Source organism: Chiloscyllium plagiosum, chromosome 30 (genome assembly GCF_004010195.1).
Source record: "Chiloscyllium plagiosum isolate BGI_BamShark_2017 chromosome 30, ASM401019v2, whole genome shotgun sequence".
Lineage (NCBI taxonomy): Eukaryota > Metazoa > Chordata > Chondrichthyes > Orectolobiformes > Hemiscylliidae > Chiloscyllium > Chiloscyllium plagiosum.
Genome location: NC_057739.1, coordinates 23,440,023 through 23,454,005, shown reverse-complemented (window position 1 = coordinate 23,454,005; position 13,983 = coordinate 23,440,023). Strand labels below are relative to the sequence as shown.

Below are 13,983 nucleotides of genomic sequence, written 5' to 3'. Positions count from 1 at the left end.
TAAAAGTAAAGAATCTTAAATAACATCAAAAACAAGTGTGGATCTATTTAAAAAAGGGTAATATTATTATTGTTACAGATCGGTGGAGGGAAAAATATCAACAAAAATATTCTACATGTGGCAATCAATCTCATTGAATATGGGAGACAGTTAAGATTTCAACCATTTAATCAGTATCGGAAGCAGTTCGGTCTGACGCCCTATAAATCTTTCCAGGAGTTAACTGGTAAGGATCTAAAGAACAATTTGCAGAATTCAAAATGACTTTTCCAGTCCAATGGATGTGGATGTGGGGGTGAGATAGTGGGGGTTAAGGTAACAGAGATGTATGGGCTAGCTGTCTGCTTAGTGGAAATGGGCAACCAATGTCCATTTCCAATGAAAATTCCCCTTAGGAATGTTTGAGACTCCAGAATGGTCCCTACACATTGCGTGTGAAGACTGCCACCTCAGTCATGGTGACCACTAGCAAGAAGCCACGCCTCAATTTCAGGCAGCATGCATGAAAGGCTGTAATCACATCCATAAATAACACCCTGATGGCCCAACTAGCTTGGAGTAGTCTTCAGTGGTTTGATTTCTACATAGGCAACAAAACGTCTCTCCATACTGAAGTGTCCTCAAGATCTCCGGCCTACCTCAGCAGCATATAACCACTTCAGCCTGACATGAACATTGTCCTTTCAATTGGTTCTCCAGCCTTGTCAGCCAGATTGCAGCCATGACAACAGTCATTTATGACTCTTAAGGACCTGTCCTCAAAGTCTAGCCCATAATTTGGGGAGATTTGGCTGAGAAACAAAAGTAACGTTACGTTATTGTCCAAAGTTGGGTGAGTTTGGATCAGATGGAAAGGTTAAATAATTTCATATCAGCTGCTAATCCAACAAAGTGTAGGTTCAGTGGAGATGAATCAGGATTGGGGCTCGGATGATGGATTAGATTCATCACTCGCAGGCAGTGGGATGGGAACTGAAATGTATTCAGAAGGCAGAATGCCTCCATTTTAACAGTTTCTCTTTATATTTAAAGTCAGTCAAGGTTCTCAGTGATCTGTAGGCAAGAAGGGCAGCTACACTACCTGCAGGCCAATAAACATAAGTGTCAAAGTAGAATTGTATCCAGCCAGTAATAAGATCTAAACACTATGAAAACTCACCTCCAATTCTCAAATACATGAACTGAATGATCTAAATAGACACGCAAAAAAAAAAATGTGGTTAATCCCAACAAACTAACCACTGAATCTTCCATGAGATCTCCCAACCTCCTACCTCATACTTCAATAACAACACCTCACAACTTACTGCAATCCCATTTACCCCATGATCATGCCATGATCTCTTCTATAGACCCCCTGCCCCACTTCCCAACACCAATCTCCAATTCCAAAGCATCTCCAACAATCTCCTCTAATCTAACATCTAGCTGCTTTTGAGTCCATTGATAAAATTTTAAATGGTGGTTAAGTCCTGCAGAGCTTCATTCAAACCTTTACTTCCTAATTTGCCATAAGTAAACTTTTAAATCTTGGAAAACTAATTTCGTTTTTAGCTCTTAAATATCAGTGTCTCATTGTACCCCAACATTTCTTATTAAATGGTGTTTCGACTTCAATCTGTAGAATGAGGACTTATAGTAGCTTGCTGCTTTCTTAATTGTATATCTGTTTTTGAGCCATAATTGGAAGAAAACTTCAGTAACTATCTCTGAAGCTTTACTAATAACCCAACTGTAAACCAAGGAAGAAAATATGAGGTGACTAAAAGGTTTGGACATGTCTTAGCACAATCTGAGGGAGAATAAGTAACAATGTCCCAGTACTTCTATGCTGAACAAAATGTTATCATGTTGGGGGGCTGTTTTCCCTGGAGCGTCAGGAGGCTGAGGGGTGACCTTATAGAGTTTACAAAATTGAGGGCCATGGATAGGGTAAATAGGCAAAGTCCTTTCCCTGTTATCAGGGATTCCAGAACTAGAGGGCATAGGTTTAGGGTAAGAGGGGAAAGATATAAAAGAGACCTAAGGGGCAACTTTTTCACACAGAGAGTGGTAGGTTGGATGGGTATATGAATAGGAAGGATTTGGAGGGATATGGGCCTGGTGCTGGCAGGTGGGATTAGATTGGGTTGGGGTATCAGGTCGGCATGGACGGGTTGGACCGAAGGGTCTGTTTCCATGCTGTACATCTCTATGACTATGAGCGTCATCAGACATTGTAATACAAGAGGCATTTCTTGCATAATCAATCCCTTTTTGAAAGTATTTCCACAAACATGTCACATAAACTTTTCACAACACGAGGTTATAGTCCAACAGGCTTATTTGGAAGCACAAGCTTTCAGAGCGCTGCTCCTTCATCAGGTGGTTGTGACTGAAAGCTAGTGCTTCCAAGTAAACCTGTTGGAGTATAAACTGTGGTGTTGTGTGATTTTTAACTTTGTACATCACAATCCAACACCGGCATCTCCAAATCACATAAACTTTAGAATTGCTATTTGTTTTTTTTGTGCATCTGCAGTATTTTATTTATTTTTAACTCAGAATTGACTATTCTTCCTTACTGGATGGTTCAGTGATTTTTACTTCATGTTTTGTCACCCACAATTTTAGAATACTTCCCTGTTCTTTGGTACTGCTGTTCCAGTACTGCTGCAATATCCTCCTAAGTTAATGCTCGAGACCAATAGACATATAACAGGTTGTGCTGAAACTCTTGGAAGGGTGTCCAACCTGAAAGATTTCTTTCTCCACGTCTCTCTTTGGTAAGCTCCTCAGCTGAGATCTAGAGCTCAATATGTCATGAGACAGTTTGCTAGCGTCCCCTATACACCGAACCAATATCTACTGTAATTAAATAGAAACAAAGTGCTGAAGGGGCATCTAAGGGACTCAAAACTTTAACTCTGCTTCTCTCTCTTCACAACCAAATTTGCAGACCACACAAAAATAGATGGAAAGGCAGGCTGCAAGAGGGAACAAAACAATTTGATAAATTAACTAACTCGTCAAAAGGTTTGTAAATAGACTCTAATGTGGAAAACTGTGAAGTCGTTTGTTTTGGAAGGGAGAACGAAATAATATTATTTAAATGGAGCAACACTGCAGAAAGCTGTGACACAAAGACACTTGAGGGTACTTGTGCACGAAACACAGAAAACACACATGTGATCAGGTAATCAGGAAGGTGAATGGAATATTGACTCTTATTTCAAGGGGGTTAGAGTGTAAGAGCAGGGAATTCCTTAGAGCATTTGTACAAGGTGCTGGTGAGACCACATCTGGAATACTGTGAGCAGTTTTGGGCCCCCTATTTAAGAAAAGATATTAATTCATTGGAGGTGGTTCAGAGAAGGTTCACTAGGATGCTCCCCACTATGGGGAGATAGTCTTATGAACACAGATTAAACAGGTTGGAACTCAACACATTGGAATTTGAGAGAATGAGAAGTGATCTCATTGAAGCATATCGGATCTTAAAGGACTTGACAGGATTAATGCTGAGTGGATCTTTCCCGTCATTGCGTAGTCTAGGACCAGAGGGTGTAGTCTCAGAATACAGGGGCGCCAATTTAATTTTGGATGAAGAGGAATTTCTTCTCTGAGCGTTGTGATCTTCGAACGCCTTGTCACAGAGAGCTGTTGGGGGTGGGGCGGGGGGAAGCAAAGACATTGTATATTTTTAAGGCTGAGATAGTTGGTTCTTAATCAGTGGGGGAGTTATGGAGAAAATGCAGGAAGGTGGCCATGAGGAATATCAGATCAGCCATGATCCTATTGAATGGCAGACCAGGCTCAAGACATCGAATGGCCTACTCCTCTTCCTATTTCTTGTGGTCTTGTGGTCTTGCACTGCTGGACCTGCTGAGTTTCTCCAGCATTCTCTATTTATTTCAGATCTTCAGCACCCTCAGTATTTTGTTTTATCTGACCTAAATTAAAAGACTTCAATTGTTGTCAGGAATTTACTCTGGTTGTAATTAAGAACGTGTTTTCTGCACTTCAGACAGCCAACATAAATTTGCAAATGCTGGTCATACTGGACATAAATTTCTTTTTTAATATTGAAATGATTAAATTGGTGGACTGCAAAATGTTTGTGATTGGTTTTCAAGTTAATTTGTAGATAAAGTTTGTAGATAAAGTTCCTGAAAAGTGATTGCTCGCTTACATTGAAGCTCATGAAATTGAAGGCAACTTATTGACCTTATTAAGTTTGAGGTTGGAGAGTGCACAGTTTTGTTTGCTAGTCCCAGTCCTTCACTTGTCACAGCATATTGCAAATCTAACCATGCTGATGACGTGGTCAATTAGAGATTTCTTTACTCAACAACAAATAACAAATTTATCGCCAAAAATAAGTTTACTCATTCAAAGATGCAAAGACAGTTTAAGCAAAATAGCACAGAAGCAGGATATCTGAAATAAAACCACGAAATCAAAGAATCCCTCCAGTGTGGAAAGAACAAATAAAATTGAGTCCACATCAACCTTCCGAAGCCCATCTGATCTCGACCCCTTGCTTTATACATATATTTAGCATGGCCAATCCACCTAACTTGCACATCTTTGGACTGTGGGAGGAAACCAGAGCACCTGGTGAAAATTCACACGAACACAGGGAGAATGTGCAAACACCACACAGACAGTTGCCCAAGGCTGGAATTTAACCCAGGTCCCTCGCACTGTGAAGCAGGATTACTAATCATTGAGTCACAGTACCACCCATGACTTATACCTATTAGCCCATACAAAAGGCTGGAGAAACTTATTCGGTCTGGCAGCATATGTTAAAATAGTAACAGTTATAGAATCATAGAGATGTACAGCATGGAAACAGACCCTTCAGTCCAACCCGTGCCAACCAGATATCCCAACTCGATCTAGTCCCACCTGCCAGCACCCGGCCCATATCCCTCCAAACCCTTCCCAATCATATACCCATCCAATGCCTCTTAAATGTTGCAATTGTACCAGCCTCCACCACTTCCTCTGGCAGCTCATTCCATACCTGTACTGCCCTCTGTGTGAAAAAGTTGACCCTTAGGTCTCTTTTATACCTTTTTTTCTCACCCTAAACCTATACCCTCTAGTTCTGGACTCCCTGACCCCAGGGAAAAGATTTTGTCTATTTACCCTATCCATGCCCCTCAATATTTTGTAAACCTCTATAAGGTCTCCCCTCAACCTCCAAAGCTCCAGGGAAAACAGCCCCAGCCTGTTCAGCCTCTCCCTATAGCTCAAATCCTCCAACCCTGGCAACATCCTTATAAATCTTTTCTGAACCCTTTCATTTTAAGTCCATTGGTTCTTCTTCAGAACAGAAGGAGACTGGGAAATGATGGAATCCTTCCTTCGACGAAGTGGGAAGGATATTGAATGGAATAGATGATGAGTGTGTCCAATGTAAAAGGCAAAGGGAACGCAAAACAGTAATAAAGGAAATGTTGAGATGCAAAATAGATGGTTGTTATCGATGCTAGAAAATAGATCAGTTCTGCTGAGAGCAAAACCCATTGAAAACAAGACATGTGTTGGTAGGTGTGGGGGAGGAGCCAATAGAAGGGGGGATGTTAATCAAAATGCAGACACCGTTCATGCTCTGAAGTTGTGGTCAGTGTTGAGTCCTGAAGATTTGAAAATGCATACGTAGGAAATAAGGTGTTGTTCCTGCTGTTGCATTGAGCTGCGCTGGAATACTGCAGCAGGCCCAGGAGAGAAATGTTAGGATGGGAACAAGATGTTGTATTGAAATGGCAAGCGAGTGAAAGGTCAGTGTCATTCTTACAGAGAGAGTGGAGTGTTCTGAAAACAGAAAGCCAATCTGCATTTGTTCTGTGTTGTAAAGGAGACCACATTGTGAGCAGTGAATGCAGTAGACTAGGATGAAGGAGATACAAGTAAACCACTGCTTTACCTGGAAGGTGTGTTTAGGAGCTTGGAGTAAGGAAATGAATTGGAATGGACTCCTTTTAGAAAGCAAGTCTGAGGAAGTTTAGTCAAGGTAACTGAGGGATTTGATGGGTTTGTAACAGATATTGGTGGAAAGTCTATCCTCAGAAATAGAAACAATGAAGTCATGGAAAGGGAGGGAAGAATCAGTGATGGACTGAGTTAGGCAAAAAAAAAATGAAATTGGAAGCAAAATAATTAATTTTTCAAATTCTCGACAAGAGCAGGAAGCAGGCCCAATAACATAATTGATGTACTGGAGAAAATGTTGTGAGAGGGGGTCACAGTAAGACTGGAACAAGGAATGTTCCAAGTACTACACAAAGAGGCAAGCCTATTTGGGACAGATGGAGATACCCAAAGCCACACCCTTGACCTGGAGCAAGTGAGTCAATTTAAGGAGAAATTGTTCAAAGCGAGGTGAAGTGGGCTGCTGGTGGATGGAGACTGTTCAGGCCTCCCTTTGAAGTAGATGTGGAAAGGTTCAGACCATCCAGATGGAGCATGGATGGTGGAGAGGGATTGCACACCCGTGTTGAGGAAGAGGTGATTGGGACCAGGAAACTGGAAATTGAAGAACTAGCAAAAGGCTTTAGATGAATCATGAAAGTAAGTGGGAAGAGACTGAACAAGCAGAGAGAAAAAAAATAGAGTTGACAAAGAAAGAAATGCATTCAGGAACATCTGAAACAAATAGTCTGCCAGGGTAGTCCAGTTTATGGATTTTGATGCAAAGATTATTGGGAAAAAGTTTGGTTTATGCAAATATTTTGAATCAACTTTTTTTAAACTAACACCTGCACACAGACAAACACACAAGTCTGAGGGAGGAACAAAAGAAAATGAAAACTCTGCAGCAGCGGGTTAACTTTAGAATACTTTTGGCCAAATAATAGTTAAATTCATGAAAAAAGCCAATATGTCACAAATTGCCCAGATGGTGTCCTGATGCCAAATACATTGTGCACACACACAAGCCACTGTCAATGGGCTGTCTTCCTGAAGCAGTTACAGTTGACTGAATTCCCTTTGCCTCAGACTGTGGGACAAATTGCAAGAGAATCTTCTTCAGGAATTCCCTCTGGGGTGAAAAACATAACTTTCAGTATGTTTTCAGCTCAACCAGTTGGTGAGATGATTTTCAAAGTAAAGAGAGAGAGGCCAATGGGTCATTGCTCTTCAGGCAAGTCTAATTTTTCTCTCACTGACTTCGATAATCCCTTTCACAATCTGAGCCATGTGACCTCTTTCTGAAATTTCTCCAGACTGTCTGAGCTCCCCATTCCTTGCAGGTACATTATTGCTGTTATAACCAGTGTCATATTCTTAGCAGAATGTCATTTTATTAAAAGTTCAAGACATATGTATATATGTGTCATAGAGTCATACAGCATGGAAACAGACCCTTCAGTCCAACCAGTCCATGCCGAACATAATCCCAAACTAAACTAGTACCACCTGCTCCTGGCCCATATCTCTCCAAACTGTTCCTATTCATATCTTCATCCGAATGTTTTTTAAATGTTGCAACTCTACCCGCATCCACCACTTCCTCAGGAAGTTCATTCCACACACGAACCACCCTCTTGTATAAAAAAATTTACCTCTTGTGTCTTCTTTAGATCTCTCTACTCTCACCTTAAAAATGAGCGTCCTAGTCTTTAAATTCCCCATCTTGGGGAAAAGAGAACAATCATTAATTCTGTACCTCTCATTATTTTATAAACTTCCATCAGGTCAACTCTCAACCTCCTACAGTCCAGTGAAAAAAGTCTCAGCCTATCCAGCTTTTCTTTATAACTCAAACCTTTCATTCCCTGCAACATTCTGGTGAATCTCTTCAGAACCTTCTCCAGCTTGATAATATTCTTCCTCTAACTGGGTGACAGGACCTTCATACTCTTAAAGAATAATAGTTGGATTGCATCTCTTTATAATAACCTGTTTAGGAATTTGTCTGAGTGTTCAGGAAACAGAGATCAGGATTAATAGGCAGGTCATCTCATTGGCAGAATGTGACTGATGGTCTCATACAAGGATCAGATTGGGAACTCACTTAGTCACAATGTTTGTTAATGGCTTACGTGAAAGATACAGATTGCACATTGTGTTTGCAAGTCACAAGTTGGAGTAGACATACGCACAATGGGAATTAGTTACTGAAACTGACAGGATATGCAGAGTACAAACAGTGAAACTAGCAAAACCTGGAAGGTAGTCTCTGCCAGGAGCAGTTCCTTTAGCCATACTTTACTGGACTCTTTACAAACAGCAACTTTGTGAAACATATTGTGAAAGTGCTGTGGATTCCTCTGAGATTCATTCATCTCACCACATTGCCTGCAAGACTTATTTAACTTGGGGTTTACATGATCAGAGGCTCACTGAGCCTGTGAAGAAGGGGTTCATCATCCTCCAGCTCCTTAATGATGCTGGCTATGAGTACATCTTCAGCACCATTACTCTGCCTCAGCCCTGGATTGGCCTCTGCATATTTTGGAGTGTCTGGTGAATTGATAGCTGGCAATGGAGGGTAGATTCTTTAGGAGGATGTTTGTAAAGAATGGGAGTCAGGGGGCAATAACATGTATTTGAGTACTGTCTGTGAAATGGAGAGTTGAGGAGGAGACTAGAGAGGAACATGTGTATCAGTCACAGGAGTGCTGTGCTGGATGTGAGGGTATGGGGGTAAGAGAGTGATGACTGCCAGTTTAGAGTTCTAGGAAACTCAACGCATAGATATCACAAGCAGGTTCTGGGAGCTTCAGATGGACAAGGACTAGACACTGAACTAATAGCAAACTGATGAATATTTGTGAACTATTCCCACCATATACAGTGACATGACTAAACAGAACTTCAGCAGAACATGTCCTCACTCCAGTCCCAGTCCATGTCATCTGATATCACTGATGTTGGACTCTGGGTATTAACATATAGCTATTCCCCCATGTTTAACACTCAGCATACAATACCTCATGAAGTCATTAAACCTTTTCAGGCCGTGGGTCCTGTTCTTTGGCACCAGTCCAAAGATGTGCAGGTTCAGTGGATTGGCCATACTAAATTGCCCGTAGTGTCCAGGGATGTGCAGGCTAGGTGGATTAGTCATAGGAAATACAGGGATAGGGTAGGGATGGCGTGTCTTCGAAGGGTTGGTGTGGACTTGATGGGCCAAATGTCCTGCTTCAACACTGTAGAGATCCTGTGTTTCTACTGTTCACTGCCTCAGCAACTTGAAGCCACATCTACCTAGTAACTGTGCACCCCTGCTGTTCTCCATTGAGGTTCAGTCATGATCTCCAGGGAGGAATTTGTGATAGTGGGGCAGCCTTCCCCCATCAGGCATCATTGCTGCAGCCATTTTCTCACTCTCAGTGCCTTTGATACCCGGGAGCCACTTCTATTGTGTGTCCAACCAGGTTTCCATCAAATAGAGATCTTTCGTTGCTGCATTCAGTGTGCAAACCTCTCCAGCTTTCCTGACTGGTTGGGGAACCTGATAACAGGCTGTGAGTTGTTTTATTTAGGAGGGGGAGGAATGAAACACAAGTTATACACAGGATTTGGGATCCTGGCCCAAACACGGTGCGTGCACTGAAGTGGTCAGATTCTGCCCATAATACCAGTGTTGCAGCCAGTATCTATAATATAATAAATAGATTCAGTGGTTAGTTGCTTTCAGTGTGAGCTTCTTGTTTTTTTTATTAAAACAAGTTCACACTTACCATGAGCTGAGGTGGGCGTTGAAATCAATATCTGTATATCAAATCCCAGAACTCTGAAAAAACTTGTAGAGTCTTGTATAACTCCAAGTTGGAAAATTGACAGGATTTGAATGATAGGAAAATTGGTTGCAATATGCAAAACTACTTAAGTTGTGAGAGAATTTATGGGAAAAAAAATAACCAGTAAAACAGTTTACATAATGTCAGCACTTATTCAGCTTGATTTATTTCCCATTGCTCTTAAGATCTTCAGCTGATTGTTATTGCTGCCGTAAACAAAGCATCAAAATTCACAAAAACTCTTCTGAAGAAAGGTCCTGAAACATGAACTCTGATTTCTCTCCTTAGATGCTGTCAGACCTGCTGAGCTTTTCCAGCAATTTCTGTTCTTATTTCTGATTTCCAGCATCCACAGTTCTTTTGTGTTTTTTTAATCAAAATTCACACTAGCCAACTAAAGGTTTTGAGTAGTCTGGTAACTGGTCACATTCCAAAAGCCTGTTTTGACCACAAACAACCAAAATTCATTTAAATTGAAGCTTAAAAAGGGGAAAACAATAAGATGGAGTTTACTGGAACAAGTATGTTTTGATTATCATATCTCTTAGCTTAAGCCATTGCTCACTGTCTCCCTGCTACCTCCTTTTAAGCATAAACCTGAAAACTACTGAAATAACTGGTAGACAAACATTTAAACTTGCAGCATTTATAACCAATTTCAATCAGCCTTTCATAATGAGGTTTATTCAGAACCAGTCAGCATTGGGTTAAGTGCAATGCTAATTTTAATTCACAGTAAAGCATCCTGAAGATACTGTGTCCATGTTATTGAGCTAACAAATATGAACATACTTTAATTTCAGAGATTACTTCCATTAGAATTTTCTGGCAACCACAGCTAATTTGTCTTCAATCTTTAGTTCATTGATTAGACAGTTGTAACTGTAGTGATTATAACTATTTCAGCCAGGTGGACCTTATAGAATATGAGTTCCCTGATTGGGGCTGTTAATCTGGTCTAATCAGGGAGCCCTGGCTGACAGATAAGAACTGGAGTGTCAGGCATCCCTTTGTTCTGACAGCTGGTTCTGAGGGAGCTGGATCAGTGTCATGAACTTTTCATTTGTAAATAAAGGGTGACTTAGTGGTGGGATACTGGCCTCTGTGGAGCTATTTCAGTAACAAGTGAACTGAGATTCAGGGTGTGTATCAGATGTCAACAGGAGTCAGTGTATTCACTCAGATGAGTCACATTGTAGACAGCAGTAAGGAGACTGATTGGATGTGTAGCTAATGGGTACTATGTTTATGCCATTTTAACGAATTCAAGATTCATTTGAACCCACATAAGATCACTGGACAGGTAGAAATTTTATTTTATCTATTCTCTGGAAATTGTTGGTTAAATGTTCCTACCTCTTTCCAATTAATGACCTCCATCAGCAAGTATTTCTCTACGGCACTGTCTCTCCTCTTCAGCTTAGCTTTTATTTTTATTCCTCACACTCTGATGTGAGGCACATTGCGATATTTTTCTATCATTGAGACGCTGTTTAAATGCAAGCAGTTCTTAATTAACTTGCTGGAAAGCTTGCAAAGACCTGTTTTCATTCATAGCGTGTCAAGGGCTTCTTGCTAAATGTTCATCTGATTTGTGTTCTTTTGTTATAGGTGAAACAGAATTAGCGGCTAAACTGGAGAAATTGTATGGACACATTGATGCAATGGAATTTTATCCTGCACTACTGCTGGAAGCACCCTATGAAAATGCCATTTTTGGGCAAAGTATGGTGGAAATGGGTGCTCCCTTTTCCCTCAAAGGATTAATGGGAAACCCAATCTGCTCTCCAGATTATTGGAAACCAAGCACATTTGGAGGGAAAACAGGCTTTGATATAGTTAACACAGCAACACTCAAAAAGCTGGTTTGCCACAATGTTAAAAATTGTCCCTATGTGGCTTTCCATGTCCCACACAACATAGATGATGAAAGTGAGAGGGGAAAGAAAGAACCCTCTACTGAGCTCTAATCTGAGAGGACAATAGAGGTATTTGGCACATAAGGGTTGTATGGAATTATGCTCTGAATAGTTTTAAACTATTTCAGCTAGCTTTAAGGAGTACATTGATCATGTGACAATAGTTTAGTGAATAACCATTTTGTATTGAATTCTGCAATAAGTATTAAGATGATGACAACCTTCAACAGTAGGAAGCATAACATGACAGTTTGATACAAATACACCTAAAATTTCATCCAAATCAGAAAACTTTTTTTTATTTCCCAGACAGCTTGTTTGAAATAGAATTCTGTTTAATTTTTTAATGTATTAATTTAAATAGAAATCCGTTACATGTCACAATGAGCTGATCAGTGTTAATTCTGCACAAGTATTGCTCACACTGCTAAATATAAGAGCGCAATTCTTTTACGTGTGCTGATGTAACCTAAAGCAGACATTAGGTCCCTTAAGTATGTGAATGAGGGACACAGCAGCTGATAAGGATCCCATTGAGAAAACCATGAGTGGGTTAGGCATTGGGTCTGTCCTTTCTCAAAATTCTTCAGATAATTCGATAATTTTTAATTTTGTTCTTCTCAGAAAATGGACACCCTCCCGTAGAGCTGGGAAGCAGCTTTGGTGCACTCCCAGTTCTGCAGGAGTCACATCTGCCCCCCCGTTCCCTCCTTCCCTATCAAATCAAACTGCTCTTGTTAGTGCGCCTGCCAATGTTTTGATTATCGATGATGTTTTTAAGTGTAAGAACATACTATTGACAAAAAAAAGTGAAAAGATATTATCCAAATGTTTCTACAGTGAGAATAAAAGAAATGTGGGACCATAGATAAATTGCATTATATTTTCAATTAGTTAGATGTACAGCTGATGCTTTTTCTTGACCAAGTGCCCTGGGAAGTTTGGAGAGGATTTAAACCCAGTGAGCTATTGTTTCTATATTTATGGGGCTATAGTTGTGTTTTAAATGGTGAAATAAAGGTGTTATTTTTAACCTAAACTCAGACCCCACCTGGTTTTACTCATAGCTGAAAGCAATGGGTGCTCAAATTACGCAAAATATGAACAAACTGGGTTAGATTTTATTCACGACTAATTCTGCTTCCTTTAGTTAATTCCTAACTATAGTGGTTGCAATGAAGTTATCCAGGTGGACCTCATGTAATGAGTTCCTTGATTAGAGTTGTTAATCTGGTCCAGTCATGGAACCCTGGCTGACAGATAAGAACAGGAGTATAAGATGTCCTATTCACCTTGAGAACGGGCTCTGAGGGAGCTGGATCAGTGTCAAAGACTCTCCATGTATAAATAAAGGGTGACTTGGTGACAGGATACCGGCCTCTGTGGAATTATTTCAAAAAGAAAATGGAGAAATTTGCAATCCTCTTATTTCTATTTTTGACAAAGCTCAAGGATTTAGAATTCAAAAAATCTTGTTTCTGTCTACTCTCAATTTTTGATAGCTTTTACTTTCATTGGGAAAGCTGGTTTAAAACTTAGTTTCATGCAGAGATGTATACCAGTTCAACTTCTACCATGACAGACGTTGGCACCCATAGAAACAAACGATTCTGACAGTGTGCAGAAAGTCAGATGGCATCTGAAATATTAACCTGTCCCTTGTCTTTACAGGCAAAGCGCAGCAGTTCAGGCAGCATCCAAGGAGCAGGAGAATTGACATTTCGGGCATGAGCCCTTCTTCAGGAATGAGGAATGAGCCCTCATTCCTGAAGAAGGGCTCACGCCCGAAACGTTGATTCTCCTGCTCCTTGGATGCTGCCTGACCTGCTGCGCTTTTCCAGCAACACATTTTCAGCTCTGATCTCCAGCATCTGCAGTCCTCACTTTCTCCTTGTCTTCACAGACTGACCCTTGTCTTTAAAGATTGACTTACTCTATGTGGGCGTTTGCAGGGGTTTATCTCTTATCGATTCAGACTGTAATTTAACATCTTCCTGACAAGCAAGTTCCTGGTATCCTCCCACCCCTTCAATAATCCACAGCCGTCCATGAGGCTGATGTCTCCTATACAAGTACTTTCTCACAGCGAGTGAAGTTTGTGTAAACTACATATGACTTCAACATTGAGAAACATCCTGAATCAATTTTGAGATTGAGTTGATTATAAAAATATATTTCCAGAATGCCCTGCTTCCCTATTTTTCTTAATCTACTTTTTTATATAAAAAACATCCTGCTGGTTGAGTTACTGCCCCTTTCTTTATTGAGATCTTTCTTTGGAAAAGAATTTAAGACTTCAAAATGATGTCTTCTTATTCATTCAA

At 40.5% G+C, this 13,983-nt stretch overlaps 1 protein-coding gene across 4 annotated transcripts in view; it reads left to right on the top strand.

Annotated features, from left to right (window-relative positions):
• Positions 1-13,030, top strand: part of LOC122564813 (prostaglandin G/H synthase 1-like) — a 104,607-nt gene extending 91,577 nt beyond the window's left edge. For all 4 annotated transcript variants that reach the window (XM_043720099.1, XM_043720098.1, XM_043720100.1 and 1 more), the window contains 2 exons: positions 79-226; positions 11,352-13,030. In XM_043720099.1, the coding sequence (XP_043576034.1) occupies positions 79-226; positions 11,352-11,710 (507 nt within the window). In that variant the 3' untranslated portion in view covers positions 11,711-13,030. The remainder of the gene's footprint in view (positions 1-78; positions 227-11,351) is intronic.
• Positions 13,031-13,983: the final 953 nt, after the last annotated feature.